This window comes from Carassius carassius, chromosome 43, assembly GCF_963082965.1.
Source record: "Carassius carassius chromosome 43, fCarCar2.1, whole genome shotgun sequence".
Taxonomy (NCBI): Eukaryota; Metazoa; Chordata; class Actinopteri; order Cypriniformes; family Cyprinidae; genus Carassius; species Carassius carassius.
Genome location: NC_081797.1, coordinates 12389807 through 12415805, shown reverse-complemented (window position 1 = coordinate 12415805; position 25999 = coordinate 12389807). Strand labels below are relative to the sequence as shown.

General features: G+C 37.9%; 3 protein-coding genes and 1 non-coding gene across 6 annotated transcripts; 2 read left to right on the top strand and 2 right to left on the bottom strand.

Annotated features, from left to right (window-relative positions):
- The first annotated feature begins 316 nt into the window (after positions 1-316).
- zgc:136858 (uncharacterized protein LOC678543 homolog) lies at positions 317-11019 on the top strand. Of its 2 annotated transcripts, XM_059536864.1 has the most exons (18): positions 317-849; positions 1353-1467; positions 1722-1896; positions 1970-2081; positions 2170-2276; positions 4351-4481; positions 4676-4792; positions 4880-4965; positions 5122-5264; positions 5668-5727; positions 5818-5881; positions 5959-6053; positions 6134-6262; positions 7956-8070; positions 8172-8309; positions 8412-8578; positions 10225-10307; positions 10381-11019. In XM_059536864.1, exons 1-18 carry the CDS (start codon positions 783-785, stop codon positions 10577-10579), a joined length of 2103 nt encoding a protein of 700 aa, XP_059392847.1. In that variant the 5' UTR covers positions 317-782; the 3' UTR covers positions 10580-11019. The 2 variants fall into 2 exon arrangements, with proteins under 2 accessions (XP_059392847.1, XP_059392848.1); XM_059536865.1 differs by lacking the exon at positions 5668-5727.
- A 706-nt stretch (positions 11020-11725) lies between these two features.
- cnot4a (CCR4-NOT transcription complex, subunit 4a) lies at positions 11726-22664 on the top strand. 2 transcript variants are annotated; one of them, XM_059536861.1, is made up of 13 exons: positions 11726-11854; positions 13023-13255; positions 15639-15836; positions 16886-16972; positions 17139-17240; positions 17388-17513; positions 17629-17750; positions 18131-18340; positions 18899-18956; positions 19033-19288; positions 19380-19808; positions 20905-21138; positions 21226-22664. In XM_059536861.1, the coding sequence occupies exons 2-13, from the start codon at positions 13082-13084 to the stop codon at positions 21543-21545; spliced, it is 2316 nt and encodes a 771-aa protein (XP_059392844.1). In that variant the 5' UTR covers positions 11726-11854; positions 13023-13081; the 3' UTR covers positions 21546-22664. The 2 variants fall into 2 exon arrangements, with proteins under 2 accessions (XP_059392844.1, XP_059392846.1); XM_059536863.1 differs by having other exon boundaries at positions 11726-11863; positions 13053-13255.
- Positions 15353-15516, bottom strand: LOC132125537 (U1 spliceosomal RNA). The gene has a single exon (XR_009426934.1). It is a non-coding gene; the product is annotated as a U1 spliceosomal RNA (small nuclear RNA).
- A 57-nt stretch (positions 22665-22721) lies between the features above and the next one.
- On the bottom strand, positions 22722-25331 carry tmem178ba (transmembrane protein 178Ba). The gene is made up of 4 exons (XM_059536868.1): positions 24678-25331; positions 23941-24057; positions 23455-23592; positions 22722-23363 (listed from the first exon to the last, which is right to left on the bottom strand). The coding sequence occupies exons 1-4, from the start codon at positions 25057-25059 to the stop codon at positions 23107-23109; spliced, it is 894 nt and encodes a 297-aa protein (XP_059392851.1). The 5' UTR covers positions 25060-25331; the 3' UTR covers positions 22722-23106.
- Positions 25332-25999: the final 668 nt, after the last annotated feature.

Genomic DNA, 25999 nt, shown 5'->3' with positions numbered 1-25999 from the left:
TGAGATATAATTATTTTGTGTGCCTTTTCCGTATTCTAAAAATGTATAGGCAAGATTTCTAGTTGTCTACAAAACTCTTTTCAAGCAGTTCATTCAGTCATCTGAGTCTATATGAATGAAAGAGGCCTAACGAGTTATGACACTTCTTATAGAAAACAGAAGACAAAAATCTAGCATAAAAATAAAAGATTTTTTTATTAAAAACAAACAAAAAAATCTCTATATTCATAGATATCACCGTAGTAAACCTTTATTCTTTAAAATGTCCTTGTATAGACTATCCCCCATCTGACAGACATTCGGAGTAAAAGGCGATTCTCAGCTAGTACAAACAGACCAAACCGGATCAAAGTTCAAACTAGCGGAGTCGAGCCGAAAATCAAATAGCTTAAATTGAGAGTTTAACATCCAGAAAAAAACTTGGATTGATTTAAGCCGAGTCGTGATTGAAGTCACTACTAAAGCGAGTAGCGCGTGAGAAGTGTTTTAATGAGCGAATGGAGCCTCGTTTCTGTCCTGTCAGTCTTCATTGAACGACTGAAGTCCTGAATTGTTTACTTGGACCCGTGTGTTGGTTGGTTTTATGTTTAGTGTATTTCTGGGTTTCATCTTTAGAAAAGTGCAGGGTTGTGAACATCGCTTATATCATCACGTCACTTGTCTCAAACAAATAGAGCACGACAAATTGTTCCTTTTGAAGTTTGTGGAAACTCTCCAGCACACGGTGGCTTGATTGCATTTTACGTTGCGAGTTTTGCTGACCTGAAGATCAAGTTCTGAAGATGTGGAGGTTGTCTGCTTTTCTTAGACGTTGCATTACAACTTCACCCAGCAGACATCGCAAAAAAGGTAAACTAGCACAAACCACAAGTCAAGATTCAGGTATTTGCATTCAGAGCAACCATGTCCCAATTTCATTTCCCTAAATCTTACATCTGACTCATTGAATCACTGTGGATTATATTTAATATGTTATTCATAATTTATTATTTCCTTTCGATGTTGTTGCAGACTTGTTTTCTTGTCTTCAGTGTAACTCAGAGAAAAAAGTATTTAGCAAAATGTCAAAGCTTTTACCTTCCATACAGTAAATGGGGACCTTGGCTGTCAGGCTCTTTAATGACCAAAAAGCACCATAGAAATGATCCATGTGCAGAATCCACCCCCAATCACAAAAAAAAAAATACAATTAAAAAAATAATAATAAAAATAGCTTTCTTTATATCATTTGTCAAACACTAGACATATGAGAATCATTTAAAACTTGGCAAGCATGTCTTTGATCACCAAATGTGGTACAGTGGTTTAGATACAGTGTTGTTTGGGTCAGCTATTCCTTATTTCTACTACAGATGGCCTGTTTATCATCCATCCTGATGTGAAAGAGGCTTTAGCGGATCACAGGCCAGTTGTGGCTTTGGAAAGCACTATTATCACACATGGAATGCCTTATCCTCACAATCTCAGGTAGAAAACATGATAAATCTCTTACAGTGCTGTCAAACATTTAACATGTTGAACTTTTCCCTCAGGCCATTCTAAAGTCAGGGTTGTCACATGACTTTTTATCTTAAAAACAGTACAGAGTCAGACTTATCATTTTTTATTATTGTGCAAGGCTTTTAAAAATAAAAGGTGGGAAACTTTTTTTTATGTATACTCTGATTCATATCTGAAGGATTCTGTATTTGCTAAACGACTGCATTCCCTCTTTAATTCAGTACAGCAAAGGAAGTGGAGGCGATTGTGAGAGCTGAGGGTGCAATCCCTGCAACCATTGGGATTCTTGAGGGCAGCATTCATGTGGGCCTTTCGTCAGATGAACTGGACTTCCTGGCACAAAGCAAAATGGCACTAAAAGTGTCCAGAAGGGACTTACCTTATGTCATCAGCAAGGTCTGGAGCTTAAGTAATCTTTATTTGTTACTATGTAATTATACATATTCATGTCCGTTTTTTGATAATTTAGGGTATGTCGGGTGGCACAACTGTCTCCGGCACAATGATTGCGGCTCACAAGGCTGGGATTCCTGTTTTTGTAACTGGAGGCATTGGAGGAGTACATAGAGATGGAGAAAACTGCATGTTTATTTAAAAAAAAAAAATCTTATATCCATTTGAAAATGTTTACTTGTCTGTATTTAATGACCAATATATTATCTCTTGTAGCTCTGGATGTGAGTGCAGACCTCACTGAACTGGGTCGAACCCCTATTGCTGTTGTGTCAGCTGGGGTGAAATCCATCCTAGATATCGGTCGCACTCTTGAGTTCTTGGTAAGACTTTAAAGGATTAGTTCATTACATTTAACCATTTAGCAGATGCTTTTGTCCAAAGCGACTTACAAATGAGAATAATAGAAGCAATCAGACCAACAACAGTATATAAGTGCCAAGTCTCAGTTAGTCTAGCACAGAACACGTAGCTATGTGCTTTTTTTTTTTTTAAGAATCGAATAGAAAAGAAAAGGTAAGTGCTAGTATTAAGTCAAGTGCTGGTGAAAAAGATGTGTCTTTAGATGTTTTTTGAAAATCTGTGAGAGTGATTTTGAACCTCTTTAGGATGGCACCACAAGGCGCCGATCACTTGCAGAACGCAAGCTTCTGGAGGGCGCATAAGTTTGAACTAGTGAGTTTAAGTATATTGGTGTCGCGCCAGTGGACATTTATAGACAAGCATCGGTACCTTGAATTTGATTTGAGCGGCTACTGGTAGCCAGTGTAACCTGATGAGGAGAGGAGTAACGTGAGCTTTTTTTGGCTCATTGAAGACAACTCTCACTAGCATTCTGGATCGGTTGCAGAGGCTTGAGAGTACATGCAAGAAGGCCCGCTAGGAGAGCATTACAATAGTCAAGTCTGGAGAGAACAAGAGGGTTAGCTCTGACAGGAAGGGTCTAATCTTCCTAATGTTGTATAAGGCAAATCTGCAGTACAAGTCGTTGTAGCAATATGGTCTGTGAAGCTTAACTGATGATCCATCACAGCTCCTAGGTTTCTGGCTGTCCTGGAAGGAATTATGGTTGGTGAACCCAGCTGTATAGAGTAGTTGTGATGAAACGATGGGTTAGCTGGAACCACCAGCAGTTCTGTTTTAGTAAGGTTGAGCTTATGGTGATGGTCATTCATCCAGCTAGAACATGCTTTGTAGATGGAGAAGAGAAGTGGTCCAACCACTGAGCCTTGAGGAGCCCCAGTAGCAAGAAGTTGTGACTTAGAAACATCACCCCTCCAAGACACACTGAAGGATCTACCTGAGTACCTAATTCACTTCCCGAATAGTAGCTTCCCTTTTAATATACTCACCCCCATGTCATCCAAAATGTTCATGTTTTTATTTCTTCAGTGAAAAAGAAATTAAGGTCTTTATGGAAAACATTCCAGGCTTTTTCTTCATATTTTTCCCCTTACTTCAATGGGAGCCAATAGGTTGAAGGGCCAAATTGCAGTTTCAGTGCAGCTTCAAAGGGCTCTACACAATCCCAGCCAAGGAATAAGGGTCTTATAAAGCGAAATATAAAAACAATACAAAAATGTATATACTTTTTAACCACAAATGCTTATCTTGCCCTAGCTCTGCGATGTTAAAAAAAGTAGGGGTTGCCATCTGATTTTCTCCTCCAACTTCAAAATCATCTGACGTTGTTGTTTTACCTTTTTTTGTAAAGGGCATTTGGCTTTGCATGTTCACTTTGTTTCACCTTATGACCTTTCCAACATGACTAATTTCGTAAGGACGAACTGGAGCATTTGTGGTTAAAAAAAATATACATTTTCATTTTTTATTTTTTTTTAGAAAATGACCGATCACTTCGCTAGATAAGACACTTGTTCCTAGGCTGGGATCATGTAGAGTCCTTTGAAGTTGCAATGAAACTGCAATTTGGACCTTCAACCTGCTGGTCCTCATTGAACTCCACCAGTTTGCATGTGAACTCTGTGTTTCACTTGGTGAAATCGCAGTAAAGTTGTGAAAACTTGTTTTGCAACTTTTGAGGTGAGAGTTTTAGATTTACATTACCGTTGCTGTCATCTAACACTCACTTATAGCTAAGTTTAATAACGTTAATAATGCAATAACACTGTTAAATTTAATTTGTACAAAATGAAATAGTTTCCCCAAAAATGTCATAATTTACTCACTAATAATTTATTATTCATGTTGTTCCAAACCTGTAGAACCGTTGGTAATGTTGGTAATGTTTAATGTTGGTAACAATTGAATCCATTAATTTTTTTACATACCATAGTTGTAATACACACATTTTAATGCCCCTATGCTCAGTTTTGATTTCATATATATTTATATATACTTAAGTTCTAATTCAAAGATAAGTGCTTTTATTTACAGGAAACTCAGGGAGTGTGTGTGGCCACATATGGAGATTCAAAGAGCTTCCCGGCCTTCTTCTCTCGGCAAAGTGAATTTACTTCTCCTTACCATGTCTCCAGTCCTCAAGAAGCAGCGGATCTTATTGGAAAGTCTTAGCGTTAAAGCTTTTACCACACATACATTTGAGTAAATGTCAATATTACACATTTACGGAATGCTGCAGTGATCCCAATTGAAAGAGCTAGTTGAAACAGAGTTCATAGATGAAGTTCCTCTGATGTAAACTCATCCTGCTTAGTCATTTGTGAAGGGATCTTTAACTCTCTCTTACCTCAACAGCTAGTACACTATCTCTGGGGCTGCAAAGTGGTCTTCTGTTAGCCATCCCCATCCCTGAGGAACATGCAGCCACAGGACAACAGATAGAAGATGCCATACAAACAGCTGTGATGGAGGCCAGGTGGAGAAAAATAGTGATTGGCCATACCATATGCAATATAGAGTGACAAACACTTCTGATAAAAGCATTTTCTTTGTATATCTGAAGCTCACAAGGTGTCACAGGAAGAGATGTCACCCCTTTTATCCTTCAGCGAGTCAATGAGCTGACAAAAGGGAAGTCCTTGCAAGCCAGTATCCATTTAAGACGCAAAAGATAGTTTATGATGATAAGGTTTACTGTATACATATTCTTATACAGTATATACTTATAATAACATGATCTTTTTATGTTCATTTTGGTTTCATGTGTCTTTTTGTGCTATTTTCCTGAAGATCGTTCATTTTCAGATATAGCACTCATCCAAAACAATGCCAAGGTGGGCAGTCAGATTGCATGTGCCCTTTCTAAACATAAAGAGAAAACTGGAGGCAACTTCAGAGGTGACATTAAAACCCGAAAATCAAAGGACCAGAGAATAGACTCCTACACTGTAAGTGGTACAGTTAAAAAAAACTAAAAAAAAACTCTGTTTTTGCAAAATATAATAAGCTCTTACGGAAAGACTAAATTTTATTTTGAGTGTTTTGTATTGTGAACTAAAACTAATTTAAAAAGTATTTTGGTTAATTGAAATAAAGCTGAAATAAAATAATAATATTGGGATTAAACATTGAAAACCAACTTTGCCTTGACAACCATCTGAAATATTTTTAAGTACTAAAACTACTACAACTATATTAAGAAATAATAAAAACCCTAAGCCTAATAAAAATGACAAAAGCACATAATATTACTAAAACTTAAAATGAAAAACTAAAAGTTAATTTAAAACATTTAGAAATATTGTAATATTATTAATATAATGCTAAAATAACACTATTAATTGCCCTCAGATTGTTATTGGTGGAATAAACGTTGATTTCATCGCTAAAGGAACAACAAAGAAATTGGTGGTGAGACTAATAAAACAAGCTAAAGGAGTTTTAAGTAACTTTTTATGACATTATACAGGTAAATATTTTGTATTTGTATTACATTTTCAGTTTGGTCAGACAAATCCAGGAAGTGTTTGTCAGTCTTTTGGAGGCGTAGGCAGGAATATTGCTGGTATGTAATGTCTCATTCATATTACTTTGAATGAATATGTACAATTCCCGTTTTTGACTTGCTTATATTTCATGTAGACTGTTTAAGCAGATTAGGGCACAAGCCTCTCTTCATCTCTGCCATTGGCAAAGACTCTCATAGTGACGCTGTGCTAAACTATTGTAAACACATGGTGAGTTACATTTAGCATTTTATTGCTCTTGTAGCCAAAATGTCATTGTAATTACAGTTTTTTTGCTTTATGCTCCTCAGGATACAAGCGCAGTTGCCAGATTACAGGACCAAAGGACTGCGACCTATTGTGCTGTTATAACTCAGTCTGGAGAGCTGAGCCTGGGATTGGGCGACATGGACATCCATCAGCAAATACAAGAGCAATATGTATGTATATTCGAAAGGAATACTACTGTTCGCACAGATTTTTAAAAATGTTTTTTTAAGAAGTATTATGATCACAAAGGCTGAATTTATTTGATCAAAATCTTATATTGTGACATATAATTACAACTTTAAATAGCTGTGATGCAAAGCTGAATTTTCAGCATCATTACTCCAGTCTTCAGCATCGCATAATTCTTCAGAAATCATTCTAATATGCTGATCTGTTGCAAAAGAAATGTTTCTTTTATTATCAGTGTTGAAATCAATTGTGCCAGTTGACATTTTTTCAGGATTCTTTAATAAATAAAATGTTTTAAAAACAAAAAAACAATATTTATTTGAAATAGAAATCTTTTGTAACTATTTACTGTCACTTTTGAACAATTTAATGCATCCTTGCTAAAAAGTATTAATTTCACAAAAGTCTTACCGACCACTTTTGAACAGTAAAGGGTTAGTTCATCCCTAGAATGAAATCTTGTCTATCTTCTACTCACACTCGAAGCATCCTAGGTGTATGTGACTTTCTTCTTTCAGAATAATCTGATCGGAGTTATATTAAATATTGTTCTTGCTCTTTCAAGCCTTTCAATGAGGGTAAGCGGGTGTTTGTTGTCAACTGTTCAGAAGACGTGAAATTAAGTGCGCGCATCTGTAATAAAAAAATCCCTCACACGGCTCCAGGGGGTGAATAAAGGCCTCCTGTAGCAAATCCATGCGTTTTTGTAAGATAAATATCCAGATTTCAAACATAATAAACACTTGTGCTTTTAATTTGCGACAAGCGTTTTGTTTTGTTCTCTTTCCGCGATTGTCACCAACCATGCAGCGCTGACGAACTACAACATCAGCCTGCTCATCTTCTGGTTCCCAAAAGTTAGCAGAAGTGAGAAAAAAATATTAGGTTTGAAATCTGGATATTTATCTTACAAAAACGCATGGGTTCACAATAGGGGGTCTTTATTCACCCCTCGGAGCCGTGTGAGGGATGTTTTATTACAGATGCGTGCACTTTGTTTCAAGTCTTCTGAACTGTTGACTACAAACACCTGTTTACTCCCATTGAAAGGCTTGGAAGAGCAAGGACAATATTTAATATAACTCTGATTGGATTATTCTGAAAGAGGAAAGTCACATACACCTAGGATACTTCGAAGGTGAGTAGAAGATGGACATATTTTCTTCTCAGGGGAACTAGTGCATCCTTGCTAAAAAAGTATTAATTTCATAACCATAAACTATGAAAGTAATCATGATGCATTGTGGATTTAAGTCAGGCTTTGTTAGTTTGCATAGCATTTACATGCTAATTCACATCCAAACACTGACAAAAACCTTGGCAGATAAACATATTGAAAATGTTCAGTCTTTTTATGTCAGGTAAACAGAGGAAATTATAATGATGACTCATCTAATGATGACTCATCCTGTACTCCTGTACATTTTGTCCAATCAGATACTATAGAATGAGATTGCATTGCCTCCCTTTAACACATGAAATTGACTAGGAAATAGTAAATCATGTTCATGGCTGTGATGAAATTAAAATCATTGGCTATAAAAAGGACAAACTCTGATATATATTTCTCATGCAAACTTCCTGTTGCAATAGGAAAATCTGCAAGGGGTTTTAAATTAAATGTAACAAGTTAACAGCATAAATCTTTTTTTTTTTTTTTATCTTTACGTTCAGGTATCTCAGTTTGAGGATCAGCTTGCATCAGCATCTCTTGTGGTTCTTGATGGAAACATTCCCGTTTCAACCATAGATTACGTGTGCCGTATTGCCAAGAAACGTGCTGTCCCTGGTAAACCTAATTTATCTACTACTGCTTCAGAGCGTCTGTTGAGGTCATAGATTCAAGTAAGTTGTTACGTGCATATTGCATGTCTTTTTGTTTTGCTGAAGTGTGGTTTGAGCCCACGGATGCAGATAAGGCCTGTAAGCCCTTCCTGTCAGAGAGCTGGAAAGCCCTATCTTACATCTCCCCCAATCTGGCTGAGCTCTGCACCATGAATCATACACTAGGCCTGCCTACACCTACAGGTACCAGAGTAAAAAAAAACACCTAAAATAATCAAGTGCTTGATTGCTGGACGGGAAGTGGCGAGCTACTTTAACAGTAATCAAAGCATACTTTTGTTTAAGAGTTTCCCAGATCACTAGAGGATGTCTTGGGCTGTGTACCAGCTCTCTCCCGCCCCCTGCTGGAGCATCTGAATTGTGTGGTGGTCACTTTAGGTGCGCTGGGTGTGATGGTGTGTGGAGAACATGCTGCTGGGACTGTGAATTTGCAGGCACAAAAGCAAAAGCTGGTATGATGGGCTTATTATAATTAATTAATATAGTTAATCATAAAGAAGTAGTTCACCCAAAAATGAAAATTTGCTGAAGATTTACTCACTCTTGGTTGATGAAGATGAGTTTCTTCATGGGAAGAGATTTGGAGAAATTTAGCATAACATCACTTGCTCACAAATGGATCCTCTGCAGTGAATGGGTGCCGTCCGAATGAGAGTCCAAAAAGCTGATAAAAACACAGCAATCCACATGACTCCAGTACATCATTTGATGTCTTGTAAAATTAAAAGCTGTGTGTTTTTAAGAAACAAATTCATCATTAAAGTGCCTATTACCCTATTTAGGCTATTATGGATAATGAAAGGTTCATATTTTGGTTTTGGGAGTCCCCAGTAACAGGTTGACATGCATGCAAGTTCAAAAAACACTTTCATTGTCTTATAATATGCATTTATTTTTTTCTTACTTGCTCAATGACTCCCAAATGATTCACTTTAACGATTCATTTTTCCAAACTCCTCTTTTGTGTGACTCTTATCTGCGTTGATTAGTTCGATTGGTCTCATTTTGCCTGTAATGACTGATGAAGCAGTGTTTGTGAGCGCTGAGCTGCTTTGTCTACAGCATTACTGGGGAAACCGCTATTTTTACCGCTTTAAGAGCTGTACCTAGTGGCAAAAATGGGTTTGCATTTTCATTCAGACCAACGCAAAAAGACCATCATGTGGGCGAGCAATATTCTAATGATTCATGTTGACGTCAACATGAAACGGCTTGGGATTCTTTTAAAAACTACTCGTTTTAATGACTCTACTCTGAGTCGACTCTTTCTTTTGAGTGAGAATAACTTTATACATGGTACACTTTCAGATTTAAAACTTTCCAGGATGTTTTCATTCACTTAGAACAGTGTTACACACTGTTTGAATGTAATTTTCAAAAATGCATAATAGGGGCACTTTAAGGCATTTTTAATGCCTTCATTACATTTATGCATGTAGCAGATGCTTTTATCCAAAGTGACTTACAGTGCATTCAAGCTATAATTTTATTTATTTTTTCACCGGTATGTTTGTTCTCAGGGAACTAAACCCTTAACCTTTTGCGCTGCTAATGCAATGCTCTGCCACTGAGCCACTTCAAATTAATTAGTAGTAATTAATAATTACTTCAAGCCTATATCTATAATATTGCTCTTCAGTGAATAAGTCCTCTAGTCTGAGTCAGCAGAAAAATATGCACTGATCAAGCACCATTTACAGGTGAAAAAAGTGTTTTGATGTGAGAAGACAACAGAGGATGGACATTTCACTGGAGGAAGTGTTATTATGGATTATGGACTTTTATTTTGCAACGGTTTAGTTAAAATGGCTTAATGATAGATTTGTTTCTTTACAAACATGCAGCTTTTGCTTTACAAGACATTAACTGATGAACTGGAGTGTTGTGGAGTACTTGTGAATTATTGTGACGTTTTTATCAGCTATACTAAATTTAATACTAAATTTATCCAAATCTGTTTGGATGGCGAAACAAACTCATCTATACCTTGGATGGCCTGAGTAAAATTTTAGGTTTGGGTCAATTATTACTTTGAGTAAATCTAAACATCTTAGTTATAACATTAGAATGCTGAACATTATTTATGCCTTTATAACAGAAGGGACGGCTGTGTGCTGTTCATTATCCTGCGCTGGCTGTGAGCTCTAAAGGAACAGTAAATGTGTCTGGAGCTGGTGACAGGTATGTTATCAAAAGTATTTAACATCATACGAAATAAAAGCATGTCGCATTAGACTCTTTTTGTCTCATCTAGTTTTGCTGGAGCAATGATGATGGGGATCTTACAAGGGTTGGACACAGACAGCTGTGTGCGTATGGGTCTCCTTGCCGCCCGCACATCCTTGCTGTCTCCTCATCCTATTGATCCATCTCTGACAGCAGATGACATCCATCCGGAAAAATTACACTCTGAGCTGTGGTCAAAGCCTTCATTTGTGTGGATAGAGGACTGAAATACAATCAGAAAGAGATTGAAGTCTTGCCAGCAAACATCTAGAGTCATGGTGCATCAGGCTGTACATATAGGTGGTACTTTTGTAGGATTTTACTACAAACAAACTCAAATATGGGTGCAGGGAGTGTCTGCATACTTCATATGTAATGTAATTCATTGAATTAGAGTACATTGGTTTATTTTTTAAATGAATGGGTCTAAACCACTGTAACACTGATCTTATCTGTAGTGGAGGACACTTTCAGAAACATGAAAATCCTACCTCGTAACCGAAACAACTGTGTTTAGCATTTCATAGTATTAAAACATACTTGTGTTTATAAATGACGGAGTTAAGACTTTTTTTAATTACTAATTTTTAATTACGTCAACTACAATGTTTTTACATTGCATTTTTAATGTTGGAAATTAAAATAAAATACTTTTATAATTTCTGAATATATTTGAAATTATCTTTATTTTTTCTGTATAATTGTAAATTATTTTATAATTACTATGTATGCAATTTTTATTATCTCATATTAACAGAGAGTACATTAAATTGTACTTTTTCTATTTGAGTAAATGTCTAAAAAGAAGTGGTGGTATAAATCAAGTTAATGTTTAAACTGTAAAATACAAAATACACTTTTTAAAAATGTCATTATAATTATGCTTGCAGTTTTTTTATCATATTAACTGAGAATATGTTAAATTATACTATTTAAAAAAAGTTACATTTAACATTACCATTTGGGTGAATTACAAATAAGTAAAATGTGAATAAAAACTAAAAGAAATTGTCTTATAAAACAAAGTTATATAGTATTTAGTTAAATTTCTCATTTAAATTTCTATAACAATTACAAAAGCAAATTATGAACTTTAAAAAATTAAATACTTTTAACTTTTTTTTTTCTAAATGCACATAAATGTGACATGGTATCGATTTCTGTCGCCCCTCGTGGTGACAGTAGTAAATTTGATGACAAAATAAACTACATCCCCGATAATGCCTTGCGCCTCGCAAGTTACGCAAACTCAGTGAACGCTGACTGGTTACTGTATTCCCTCCTCATTTCAGTGTAAAATGGTGGTAAAAAAAATCTGCTACCTAAATAAACAGTAAAACTGAGTAGGAAAACATCTAATCAATTCTGAGCATCTGAGCTGTGGAGTAGTGCTCATTCCAAACTATCAGATAGACACATCTGATCAGTTGAAAGGCAGAACCCCCGCCTAAACTAGAGTGAATATCCCTTGGAGTGGAATCCCTGCAATACATCAGGACCAGCTAGTAGAAGTGAGTACCATACAAAACAACTCCTTTAATCACGATCAGTGCTCCCGATTATAACTACTACATCGGTATTGGGTGTGTATATGTGTGTTGAAGCAGACTAACACAATAGTAAAAGAATAAAACCTTTGTTTTAAGTGAAGGATGAAGTCAAAGGCGTACAGGCGGCGATTCCTCTTCTAGTCGCCGGGCCGTTTAGTAGGAGAGTCGCAGGCTTTAGCTGTGTGTAGGCCGCAAAATAGAAACGTTCAGTAAACAATCGTGGTCGACTTAATATGTGTGGAGGGAAAGTCGTTTTATTAACTTACAGCCATTTCAAAATATCCGTTCTTCTAAGTTTGTGTGTTATTTGTTGTTGGAGGGTAAATTAAGTGTTGTGTTTTGCGCCGCACGTCAGTTGAAGTCTGTCCCAGCTGTGGAGACACCTGACCGGCTTTCAGCTTGACTGACGCGCCGCTAGACATCTATAATGTGACATGTCATCAATTGCGATTCCAATAGTAATTCATAGACTTCAAAATAGGATTAAATGTGTTGTTTATTTAATTAATGTCAATTTGAAGCCGAAACAGGCTGTACGGAGGTCTATGAATCTAAACCTGTTTCGATCAGCGATTGAAGTGTGAATGTTTAATACATGCTTTCGCTGATATAATTTAATATGTGCTTTTTAGAATGTGGATTTTTGTGAGGAAAATACTAGCTACATCTTTTAAACATGCGTTTGTTGTGATACAAATTTCGTATGTGATTCGCAATTCATTTAGATAGAAAGCGTTAGTATTTTTGTGCTAAATACAACATTTAAAGCTATAAAAATCGTTTATTTTAAATAGAAATATTGTAAATTAGGTATTCGTGTCTGTCTATAGACTTTCAGTCATCTCTAATGTGACCCAGTGGTCCTAATCTGCAATCCCAATACATCAGCATGTTTATAGACAGCTGGGCCAACTGACTGTAATGAGAGAAACATGAAAAGGCTTAATGTGCTTTTTGTGGTAGCTTGATGTTTTGGACTGCTATGAGCCCATGACAGCTGACTGTATTAGTTTGGCATGGCTATTCACTTTGTTTTGATCTAACTGAATGCCATTTTACAATATGAATAATTTAACATCATCCACAATGCCACATTTAAATCAAATCTACTTGCTTTGACTTTGCATCAGCCCTTCGGCCGACTTGCCAGAGACTCTCCCAAACTTGCTGTGCGATAGGATGTCCCGCAGTCCCGAGCTGAAAGAAGACCCCATGGAGTGCCCACTGTGCATGGAACCGCTGGAGATCGACGACGTCAACTTCTTCCCCTGCACCTGCGGCTACCAAATCTGCCGCTTTTGCTGGCATCGCATCCGCACAGATGAGAACGGCCTCTGCCCTGCTTGCAGAAAGGTAAGATTCTGCTTGAAACCTATATACAACTTCTGATGATTGTGATGGACTACTTGTTCTAGATCGGTTTGTCAAAACGTCAGCGTTGGTATTGAGACACTGTTACATTGTATATGAGAAGCTGTCCTTGATGTGTACTTTCTCAGGTAGTTGATACCAATATGGCTGAGAGCGATATCTAAAACAGTGGTTCTCATCTGTTGTATCATGAACAGCAGGAGAAAACTATGTTAAAAACAAATAATGAAACCCAACTAACATCTAATATAAAAACCTGTTTAATCATGGATAAGTTGTATAGCAAAATAAAAAGGATTTTAAAAGATAAATATATATATATTTTTTTCTTTAGTGCTGCTACTTTCACAAATGTTAAAGAAAATATGGCATGGTTTGTGCTAAAATGTGTTTTGTTATGTGAATATTTGGCTGCCAAGAACAGTAATGCAAACACTCAAACTATAAAGACAAGTTTATTAGTTGTTCTACTTATATTAATTAATCAGTACACATTAGATGTTAATACATATGAAAGTATTAAACAGTCAGTTGTTTATTACAATATTAATAAATGTAATGTTAGATTTCAGAGAGAACATTTGTTTAACTGTTGTATGAACATTTAACCATCATATGTAAGAAGGTTACTTCTAATTCATTTACTCACCCTCATGTTGTTCCAAACCCATAAGATTTCTTTCATTTTATAAACACTTTTTATTTATCTATTTTAAGTTTCAGATTTATTTTCAGTATATTCCACCAAAACTTAGATGGTCCAAAAAGTTCTTAAACTAATTCATATGAAACAAGTGGTTTAATCCAAGTCTTCTGAAAGCATGATCATTTTATATGATGAAGATATTTAATCTTTGATCTATGCAGATCTCTTTATAAACTTTTTATTGCATCAAAGGTTTAGTGGAATGGACTATCAGTGTAGAAAGAGCCATCTCGCTGGTTTCATAAAGAATATCTTCATTTGTGATATAAAGATGAACAAAAGTCTCATCGGTTTGAAACAAGTGGGCAACTTATAAAAGAATTTTCATTTTTGGGTGAACTGTCCTGTTAAACAATTCTGCTACTGTGTTGGGTCGCCACTTAATGCCTAGTCTCTTCAGACTGAAGGTCTGGAATCTATGGCAGCTTTCATTGATGAACCATGAGGCCATTTGACCGACATGTTAAACAACCAATCACAGTTCATTTCGTTCATCTTCACGTTTCGAGGCGTGGAAATGTCGCCACAATAACAGACCAGTGTGTAAAACTTTAGGACATTTCACATACTTTTTCAAAATCCGGCGTTTAGTTGATCCTGATGAGCGCTCGTCATCACAGTTGTAAACACGGCAGCATTCTTCTTTGGTGAGGGGTTTCAGTGCCACGGTATCTTTGTTTCCAGGCAGAACGTTAAAGAAATCCTGTAGAACTCAACCAATCTGATGATGACTTCGACACTCCTGAAGTGTTTGCACTTTTGTGTCCCATATGCATCAGACGTTTAGCCAATGGTCCGTGGGCATGGCATCTGAGGCTGAGAATACTTAATGCCCAACATACTGTCTGGCTCCTGAGGCAAAATCTGTTCAAAATCACCGATCAAGAAACCTGGATGGTCAATAGTATGAATGTATTGTTAAATATAGAAATATATATTGTTATGCACAAGCACAGTGGTTAAAAACCATCTGATTAACCAGCCTTAATGTTCTCAAGCCTGATTATGCAACTGTGGTTAAAGTGTATTGCGCCACTTTCTTGGCAAAATGCACTTCCCAAGTGTAAATGCACTGTGGTTCAAGAAGGAAAGGAAAGGAGGTGACTGCATAATTTATGGTAGTGGGGGACTGCGTTCGCACTCTGCCCTGAAAGATTAGTGAGCAGTCGTGGCCTAATCCACCCTCAATACCACGACTGAGCTAACCACTGCTCCGGGTAAATTCCAAGTATGGGTATGGTGACCCATACTTGGAATTTACCCGGAGCAGTGGTTAGCTCGGGTAGCATTTGGGGGTTAGGTACCTTGCTCAAGGATCTCACCTCAGTCGTGGTATTGAGGGTGGATTAGGCCACGACTGCTCACTAATCTTTCAGGGCAGAGTGCGAACGCAGTCCCCCACTACCATAAATTATGCAGTCGAGATTCCCATATTTGGGGAATTCGCAGGGGTAAAATCAGCCAAATTGCAATGGCCGAGCCTCGCTCTGGGTGAACCACCTTCTAGATCATGGTGTCTCTCCTACCAGATATGTATTATTTGACTCACTGTGATGGTGTCAGCCTGAAAACTCTTTTTCTATTTGAAGAGTTCTTTGAGAATTGGCACCCCTCAAATGCAGGTTCAAATGAGGTAACTGTGCTCTGTGTGTTCTGTAGCCTTATCCGGAGGATCCAGCAGTATACAAACCGCTCTCACAAGAGGAGATCCAGAGGATAAAGAATGAGAAGAAGCAGAAGCAGAACGAAAAGAAGCAGAAGGTAACAGAGAACCGCAAGCACCTGGCCAGTGTCCGTGTGGTGCAGCGGAACCTCGTGTTCGTCGTGGGACTTTCTCAAAGACTCGCAGATGCGGAGGTGAATGCTCATGTTAGATAATGCCATTATATATTTTTTATAACTACTCTTTAGATTATTAAATTATTATTATTATTTTTTTACAATTATTTATATGTTATAATTAATTAATTAATTATAATTTATTGTATTCATATATTTATTGCATTTATTTTAATGCATTTTTATGAATTGCTAGATAATTAATAACTAGCTGCTCCCTGAAATAAATCTAATTATATACACTACCATTCAAAACTGCAGTGTAGGTTTTGTAGATTTGTAGAAGGCTGCATTTATTTGATCAAAATATAGTAAAAAAAAATAGTTATATTGTGAATTGTTACCTTTTAAAATATTTTTAGGTTAATATATAAAATATAACTTAATGCAAATGCAAAGCTGAATTTTCAGCAGCCATTAATCCAGTTTTCAATGTCACATCATTCTTCCAAAATCATTCTAATATACTGATTTGGTGCTCAAGAAACATTTCTAATTATCAATGTTGAAAACAGTTTGATGCAGAAACTAATTTTCACTGATAAACCGAAAGCTCAAAAGATGAGCATTTATTTGAAATATAAATATTTTGTAATATAAATCCTATTTTAAATAGATTTAATGCATTCTTGCTGAATAAATGTTTTAATTTCTTTACAAAAATCATACAGACTCCAGCCTTTTAAAGTGTAAAATAAAAAGAATGAATTAAATCAGTAATTTATTTTTAAAATTTGTACTGATTACAAAGTTTGAACGATAATGTGTTTAATCTCAATGTGTGTGTATTTAAATCTCTGATCATGTAAAATCCACTGCACCTTTGGTCATATCATATCAGTGAGAAATGTGTCACTTCCTGTTGGAGGTAGTTGAGAATAGCTCAAAAATAGAGTGTTGTCATCAGCGAGTCATTTACATTTTGCTCAACAAAAGGAAGTTTCATCCCTCAGAGTCATATCACAGTTTGATTGTATGATGAGTGGGCATAATTCAGTGCAGTGTCTGTTTTGTGGTTCATGCAATAATTAACTTGAAGAATCACTCTCACTTTGATTACTTCTCAGGTTCTAAAACGCCCAGAATATTTTGGAAAGTTCGGCAAAATCCATAAAGTGGTCATCAATAACAGCACATCATATGCAGGTTCACAGGTAAGAAAAGCCACATGTGATCTTAGTTATGAACCATGATGCTTGCATGCCTCCTGTGCATTCAGCGCCTGCGAAAAAGTCTCTAGCTTAAAGCTACAGGAAAAGAGTAGAATACAGAAAACACACACTAATTACATTTACTGTATTTTGACCTTTCACTCCACAGGGTCCTAGTGCCAGTGCCTATGTAACTTACATTCGTTCAGATGACGCCCTTAGAGCAATACAGTGTGTGAACAATGTCATAGTGGACGGTAGAACACTCAAGGTAAGTGCTAAACCATAACAATGTAAGCCATTTACAAAATTATCAAACATTAAGTATATTATGTCTGTGTTAAATGTTTATTGTGTATTCTGTCACTTTGAAGTTGTTTGTTTTTAAAATACTCGTCTGTCACTGTTTTGTCTCAAGGCCTCTTTAGGTACAACAAAGTACTGCAGTTATTTTCTCAAAAGCATGCAGTGTCCTAAATCAGATTGCATGTATTTACACGAACTAGGGGATGAAGCGGCTAGTTTTACAAAAGAAGAAATGCAGGTGAGCACATTTGTTTACAGATCAATCAGTTCAGAAAAAAGCATTTGTACAAAATGTTTTGCTGTCTGTTTTTTTTAGTCTGGATATTGTTTGACTGTGTGTAAATTGTTTTTAGGCTGGGAAACATCAAGAGTATGAACAAAAATTACTCCAAGACCTTTACAAAGCAAACCCCAACTTTTTACAAACCTCAACATGTGGGGAGAAGTCGAAGAGCAAACCCAACTCTACTCAGAGGTGTTGCTTTTCTCCTGAATTTCATTGCTGTACCTGTCCAATCATATGAACATATTCATATTTATAATTGACAGTGAATGTGGCTTATGGTTGCATTATATTCTATAATTAACTAAGTAGTAATGAATTTCCTTAATATATATATATATATATGTGTGTGTGTGTGTGTGTGTGTGTGTGTGTACACTACCATTCAAACGTTTGTTGACGGTAAGATTTTTCAAATGTTTTTGACTTTAATGCATCCTTGCTAAATAAAAGCATGTATTTAATAAAAACTTACTGACTCTAAACTTTTGAATAATTTACATATTTAATTATTATATAAGTTTTTCTTTTGTGTGAGAAATGTGATTTCCATGTTTAACATTTTTCCCCAGACCCAATAGTACCAATAAAGAAGGATGGCCATCATTACAGAACTATGGGAAAATGGTTAACGGTTTAACCACAGAGCATCGCAAGTCCCCTCCTCTTTTAGACTGCCTAACAGACTCAGACCACATGACTCCAGACGACCCAGACCCTGAACAGGGAACTGAACAGAACACAGGCCTTACACCTTTCCCATCAGCCTTAGAGCCTACCAGGTACTGTACTGCAGCAGCCTAGCCAATATTTGCTTTGAAACATATATGACCCTGGACTACAAAACCAGTCTTAAGAGTACATTTTTTGAAATTGAGATTTATACATAATCTGAAAGGAGAATAAATAAACTTTACATTGATGTATGGTTTTATTAGGATCAGACAATATTTGGCCGAGATACAACTATTTGAAAACCGGAATCTGAGGGTCCAAAAAAATCTAAATACTGAGAAAATCGCCTTTGACGTTGTCCAAATGAAGTTCTTAGCAATGCGTATTACTAATCAAAAATAAGTTTTGATATATTTACGGTAGGAAATTTACAAAATATCTTCATGGGACATGATCTTTACTTAATATCCTAATGATTTTTGGCATAAAAGAAAAATTTATAATTTTGACCCATACAATGATTTTTTTGGCCAATGTTAAAAATATACCCCAGCGACTTAAGACTGGTTTTGTGCTCCAGGGTCACATATGTTTCATATCAAGTGATTTGTTTTTTCTTTTTGTGTGTTTTGGTGCATGCTCATCACACTGTGCTTTTGTTTCAGTCCAATTGGCAAACCTTCAGAACCCATAACTATAGGAAACGGGGAAAATATATCACAGGTAAGTGCTAAAAACTCTTAAAAACTTTTATTTAATTACATTTTTTTGATCCATCTCTCTGCATTTGGTTTGACAGACATCCAGTAGCGATTCCCCATCTCCTCCACCTGGCCTTACTAAACCCAGTCTCGTTGTGCCCATCAGCATGGCCGAACTCACTGCACGCTCACCCTTCGAGGGGGCGGCAGCAGAGTCTCAATCTCTTTTCTCAGACAACAGCAATTTCAGACATCCCAACCCTATCCCCAGTGGCCTGCCCCCTTTCTCCAGTTCACCACAGGGAGCCTCCGACTGGCCCATGACTCCAGAACCACAGAGCCTTTTCACCTCAGGTAGGCCTGTACAGTGAATGCAGTGTAGTGGACCAATAAGATTGCAGTATGTGCGGAGCTAAACCCACCAAACATTCTCTTCCTTTTGCAGACACTATCCCAGTGTCGTCCTCCACTGATTGGCAAGCGGCCTTTGGTTTTGGCTCTTCAGCAAAGCAGCAGCAGCAGGACGATGACCTCGGCTTCGACCCATTTGACATCACACGGAAGGCCCTGGCCGACCTCATAGAGAAAGAGTTGTCAGTCCAGGAGCACCCCCCCCTATCTCCCATTCCCTCTTCCCACCAGACCAACCTCCCCAATGGTCAACAGCGACTTCCTCACCTCCAGCACAGAGGCCTGTATAACTCCTTCAGCCTGCCTCAACACATGGCCGCACGCCACCCCTGGATGGGCCTTCCCACCCGCAATCACCTCACACACTTGAACCACACGTCCTCAGCTGTGCACAGCCATTTCTTAGACCTGAGCATGCCGGCCCAACACCACAGCACCGGCCTTGGGGGGATTCCTATATCAGGTCAGGGGATGCATCTGTCTTGTTTTTTTTTTGTGAAACACCTGGGTGTGTTAAAACACCTGGTCTAAGCAGGGCTACAGTTGTAGCCCACTGATCCAAATACAAACAAGTTGTTGAACTCATTCCCAGTATGTTTATTGTTGTTTTTTTGCACAGAGTTACATTTTCATTGTAATTTTATTTTCCCTTAATGGCTAATTCTGCTTGTGCCCCTGTGTCCTTTTATGAGAGCAAACTGTGGCCATCTTCAGTGTTGTTATTAACTATTAAAAACTATTTTCGGTAATTGGAATCAAGCTTGAATGAAATGAAATATAACCAATAAATGTAAAACAAACTTAAGTAATATTGCTTTGGCAACTGAAAGAAGTAAAAGTTACTTCCAGACTGACTAAAACTGAAACCGAAAATAAAGATAAATAGAAATATTTTTAAGAAGCAGAAAAAAAATACTAAACTAAAATGAAAATGAAAACTCAAAATATTTAAAAAAGCTATTAGTATAATTAATATAAATATCATTTAAAAAAATTTTTAATTGTATAAAAATAATATTTAGATACAACTTTCTTTAATCATCTTTAATCTCGCAACCGTGGATTTTTTTCTTGAGTATCCCATTTCGCGTAAAATTGAATGTAAAAAAGTCTCACATAGATCTTAAGGGATTGTTCACCTAAAGATGAAAATTCTGTCGTCGATTATTCACCCTCATGTGAACAAACCTATAAGAACAAAGGGTTTATCTTCATAACACAAATTAAGATATTTTTGATTAAATCTGAGAGGTTTCTGACACGTTCAAGACCCAGAAAGGTAGTGCAGACATCGTAAAAATGGTCCATGTGACATAAGTCAATAAGCTACGAAAATACTTTCTGTGCACAAAGAAAACAAAAATAACTTTATTCAACAATTTCTTCTCTTCCGTGTCAATCTTCGACGCATGTTTATGCATATGGTGCTGCTGACGCAGTAGCCAGCGTTCTTCTGCTTGTAAACCAATCGAATGTTGTTTTTTGGGTGAACTATTCCTTTAAGGATGCCGCAAAGTTTCAATTCTCATGTTTTTTTCATTAATTTATTTCTCTTTCAGAAAACAATGGTTCTGTGGAAAGCTTAAATGTGAAAGAGTGGCAGGACGGGCTGCGAGCGCTCCTACCAAATATCAACATCAACTTCGGAGGCCTCCCGAACTCTACCTCTTCCTCCTCCTCTTCCTCCACTTCCAGTGTGAACCACATTGGGGTGCCGTTAGGCTCGACTGGAGTCTCGCACAGCCTCAGCTGGGACAGTACTGCCAGTTTGATGGACCCCGCCATCATCACAGGTGTGATTTGTGTTTCGTAAACCCTCTGGTTACTGATAAAACTTTCATTGGTAATAGTACTCATTCATATTCCTTTATGAACTCCAGGTATCCCAGCATCCACAGGCAACAGTTTGGACTGTCTCCAGGATGACAATCCGCCACACTGGCTCAAGTCGCTTCAGGCACTCACAGAGATGGACGGACCGCCCAACTCAAGCGCACTCCCACAGCCCCCGCAAACCGGCCTCCTGGATGCGGCCACCCAATTGTCCTTACACAGAGCCGCCTGGGCCCCTTACCTTCCTCCTCCTACACTCAACCCAAATCAGTTCCACTCCCCACCTCCAGGTTTTCAAACAGCCTTCAGACCCCCAGCACAGACGGCCACAGACATCCTACAGAGTGCCGGTATTGACCGTCACTAAAGACAGCCCTCTCTCAATTTATCTGCATCACAAATATGAAACCGCAAATATACCCCTTCCATTTATAACATAACATAAGCTCTTGTCTTTCTACCCCTTTCCCTCTCCATCCCTCCCCCATCAGGATTTGTTTGTCTGTTGTCAGTTTTTTTTGAAGGCACACATATGATGAGCACCATCAGTGCAGGGTAATGATTGAGACAGACACTGAGGGTCCCAACACATTCACACACACCTTCACATATGATTCTGGGGGGAAATAAGTGTCTGACAGTGAAATGTGCAGAGGAAACCATGAGCACTGATGTGTACATGTGACTAACAATGGCTAAACGGAATGTGCTTAAATGAATAACGTGTCTGATTGGCGTCACTCCTTCGTCCAAGGTACAGACTGTAATTTAATACTCTGAATCTTTACACTTCCCGTACATTAGGTCTCACCAACACTTGAAGGAAATGGATAATAATATGTTCTTGGCTTCTTACACGTTTAATGTTTACGAAGCCACAGGCCAGAGGTTTGAGTGCATTAGTAGAATCCAAACCCTGGTCCTCATTAGAAGGGACTCCATTAAACACAGAGTAGTACCTTCTTTAATCTTAGGCTGGGATCCATTTTGGATTCAAGGGTGGTGTGAGACCTGACATGCCGCTACATGAAGTCTACAGTAAGTAGTTTCATTCCCATGAAGAGAAGTGAGAAAGACCACTGTGGAAGCGTTTATTGGCTTGCCTATAGAATAAGCCATTCATACAAGGTATGAATCAGGAATCAAGTCTGGAACCTTGGGAAGGATGGTAACAAAGGAGACGTGTCAAGGCATGATTGCAGATAATTTGAGTGTTGAAAGCGTGAAGATGGGCACACACTAAAATGCCACAATTCCAAGGCCTTCAAATTATTTCTACTCATTCTTTTTTTTCTGTGTGGCCATACTAAACAGTATTTATCAAATGCGATCACTCATTCTTTCAGGAAAAAAAAATCAATGTAGTCCAACATTTGGGTTCAACATGCTGCTGAGACTTAAAATAAAGCGCTAAAAGAAAATAATTGACCCATTTTCTGCTGGTCTGAAACAGAGAAATCTTAAATAAAATGGAGTATTCATTGCCTCTTGTTTAATTCTCTCTTTTTTCTGATGATGTGTAGTTTGAGTAGTAGCAGTAGGGTTTTTTGACATGAGGCATTTTATTGTCCAATGAAGAAATCATTGACGTTGAAAACAACTACAGCACATAATGAAATTCATGGTACTTATACATCAGAAAGGTCTTGGAAACAGTAAATTCATCTTGAAGGTCAAACATGGTCTACTGAACACAAAGACAATCACCAAGGCAAGGACATGCTGAACTCATGTTGGGATGAAAGCATTTGTACAACTGTACAAATATGCTTTTATAAGATTCTTCTATTCAATTCACATCAATTGAGAGCCATGGCTCGCAACCTTCCAGCACAAAATGTCTTTCAACAGCCTCTGTGTTTTTATTACCCACGAGGAAGTCTATGATTAGGTTTGTTTATGTCAATGTTCAAAGTGTCATGTAATCTTTAGCACACCGTTCCATTCTCCATGCGAGGCTTAGGACAGGAGGTACGGGATGGTGGGGAAGGCTGAATTGATGGTGCTAGGGTGCAGAAGAACCCAGCTATGAGGGTCAGTCCTAGTCCTCCCCAGGCAGTGAACATGGACCAGCCGTAACCATGGCTTATATCATCCGGAAGGCTGAAGAGATAACGTGGGTAGCGAGACAGTTCGAAGTTGATGCCGGCCACACAGGTGCAAAGAGAGATGATGCAGAAGGTAGCTGAAGTGGGACATGATACTAGTTTAGAGAACAGGCACCAAGCTTTGACCAATGAATTTTTAAGAGAACAAACATGGAGGAATTCACATACCTCCCATAAGGAAGAGTAGACCCGCGACGTAATGCATGAGGCCTTGCTCCCAGCAACAGCCCAAAATGCCAATGGTCCAGCCAAACAGAATGATGGATAGAGCCATGCCCATGAAGCCAGCCGTCATCCGACGCAAATCTGGAGAAACAGACACAAACAAATTACCGGGGGTGTCCAATCTTGCTCCTAGAGGGCCACCTTCTTTCAGAGTTGAGCTCCAACCTGCTTCAGCGCACCTGCTTGCGTTCTGACTAAACTTTGCAAGAAAGCTGGGAATTCTAGGAGATGGGATTGATACCCTTGCTTTAAACTTGAGTACTATAGCAAATACATTTACTGAGTGGCCTTCATGTGCCCAAACAGAATTTGTTAAGGGTAGGCAACCCTTATTGAGGTCCCAATAAGTACACTACTCCATAGTGGGAGGATCCTTTTGTAAGAAAGCCCAGGACATCACTGATGCAAACCGAAAAGAGTCCCACTTACGCAGGGCATGCCAATCATCTTGCTGGATAGTCTTGGTGATATTGTAGGAAAGATCCTTTCGCATCACTGCAGGGGAGGAGTAATAGTACTTTATAAAGGAGCAACGCTCGATAGTTCCTGGAATAAACAAGAAAAATCATAATTAGATCCAGACCCAGTATGATAATTAGAACTTGTACAAATGCCCAGTTTTAGTAAGGTGGGCCTGGAAAATTGGGGTGGTGGTTGTCAAGCTCATAATTAGGATGACCAAGTTCCCTGTGAGCTGAGTCTTCTTGTGCATATGGACAAGTGTCACATTTAGATGAGTAAACGGTCGAGTGATTATTGCTCATACGGTCAAAAGTAGTGGTTTTCAATCCAAGTCCTGAAGTACCACCATGTTCAGATCTTGAAGCCTCTACTAACGAGCAGATGAAATATATCAAGCGTGTTAAGGTAGACATCCAGAATGCGCATTGCTCAGGTACTCCAAGACCAAGCTTGAAGACCACCAATCCAAACCACTACAATTTTAAAACAACTGAATGTTTAACCACCAAGATGCTCATGATCTCCAATACTGAGAAAGCATCCAGGAGTTTTTTTTATTATTATTATTCAAATGAATTTAGCAGAGATTTGAAGCTTTTTGCTTCAAATGGCAGTTTCCATGCTCTCATCATGAGGACATCAACAAAACATTGCATCCATACAGAAAACACATAATCCTATAAGACTCAGGTGGATTTTTTTACCTTTTCGTATGAGCTCTTCGATGTCTGAGTCAAATCCCACCCTGTAGCATTTGCTCCACAGCCCCATGTTGGTTGAATTGCAGCGTCTGCTGCACTCATCCGCCGCGCTCATCGCGAACAGCTGACGCCGGTTTCTATGCAGCAGCAGTCGATCTTCCCATCGGTCCAGACTCGCTCGGCTGGCTCGCAGTGGAAGGCTGTGGTTGGGGATGTAAATGAAACCTGGATCGCTCCTGCGGTTCGAGAAAGTTCGGCAACGTTCCTTGTATCTTCTCGCATCCGTTTCGTACCAATGATCCGATGAGATCGCGACTGTCAGGAAACACAAGGCGACGAGAGACAGACAGAGACCCGTGTACAGAAGCCACTTCCCCGTCGCCATCGTTCTGCCAGGCCGCCGATCAGCACCTCATGGTGGACAGCTCCTTCGACCGAAGCAGCGGATCAGTCCAGCTTCAGCATCTTTTTTCGTGTTAAAAATGCTAAATGTTGAGGTTGCTGTAAACATGCCCTTTAAATGAACGAGATACGTCGATTATTACAAAAATCCTCTAGCCTACAGGTAGGCTGAATTGGGGAGCGGGTTCAGCTCTTCCTCTCTGAACTGCTGCAGACAGAGACACATGACAACCACACACACAAAACTGAAAACCATTTAAAAATGGCGTGGTAAATTATAAATTAAAAATAATCAAAATCGTTAAAATAAATAACTGTAAATAATGATTTCTATTATTTTTTTAAGCCATTTTAAGCATATTACGTGGTTGGTTTAACCACACATCATATGCTTCAGACTCTCAAGACACTTTTATGGTGTTGTTACTGTTCTGTTTTATACTATTATTTTGTAAGGCCTTGAAGACGTTTAACTTGCAGACAGTGTTGATGGTCAAAATGTTTTCTATAATTTATCTAAAAACAGATTATGCCTGATTTAAAAGATATAACATATTTAACCCTTTAACAACTCATTAGCACATTTGTTGTGCCTGTTAAACAATTCTGTTATGCATAAAGTTATCAGTACACTGTTAAACATTCCAGCCAAAACAAGCCCCAAGACAGTCTGAAAGTCTTAATGACAAGTTGTCAGTTTTTACAGGTTTTATAAAGTTAAGAGCAATAAATTGAATGGAACACAATGGCAATATGTAGTCAACATGTATATGCCTTGTATTAGCAACACTTCCAATTTTATACAACTTCTAACAGATTTTGTATGCAGTAGTCAACAACAAGTCCTAAGACAAAAATGAGTATAGTTTTGGTTTTAGGACAACTTTGAGAAAAGTTTTTGATCCACTTCGAATTTTAACAAT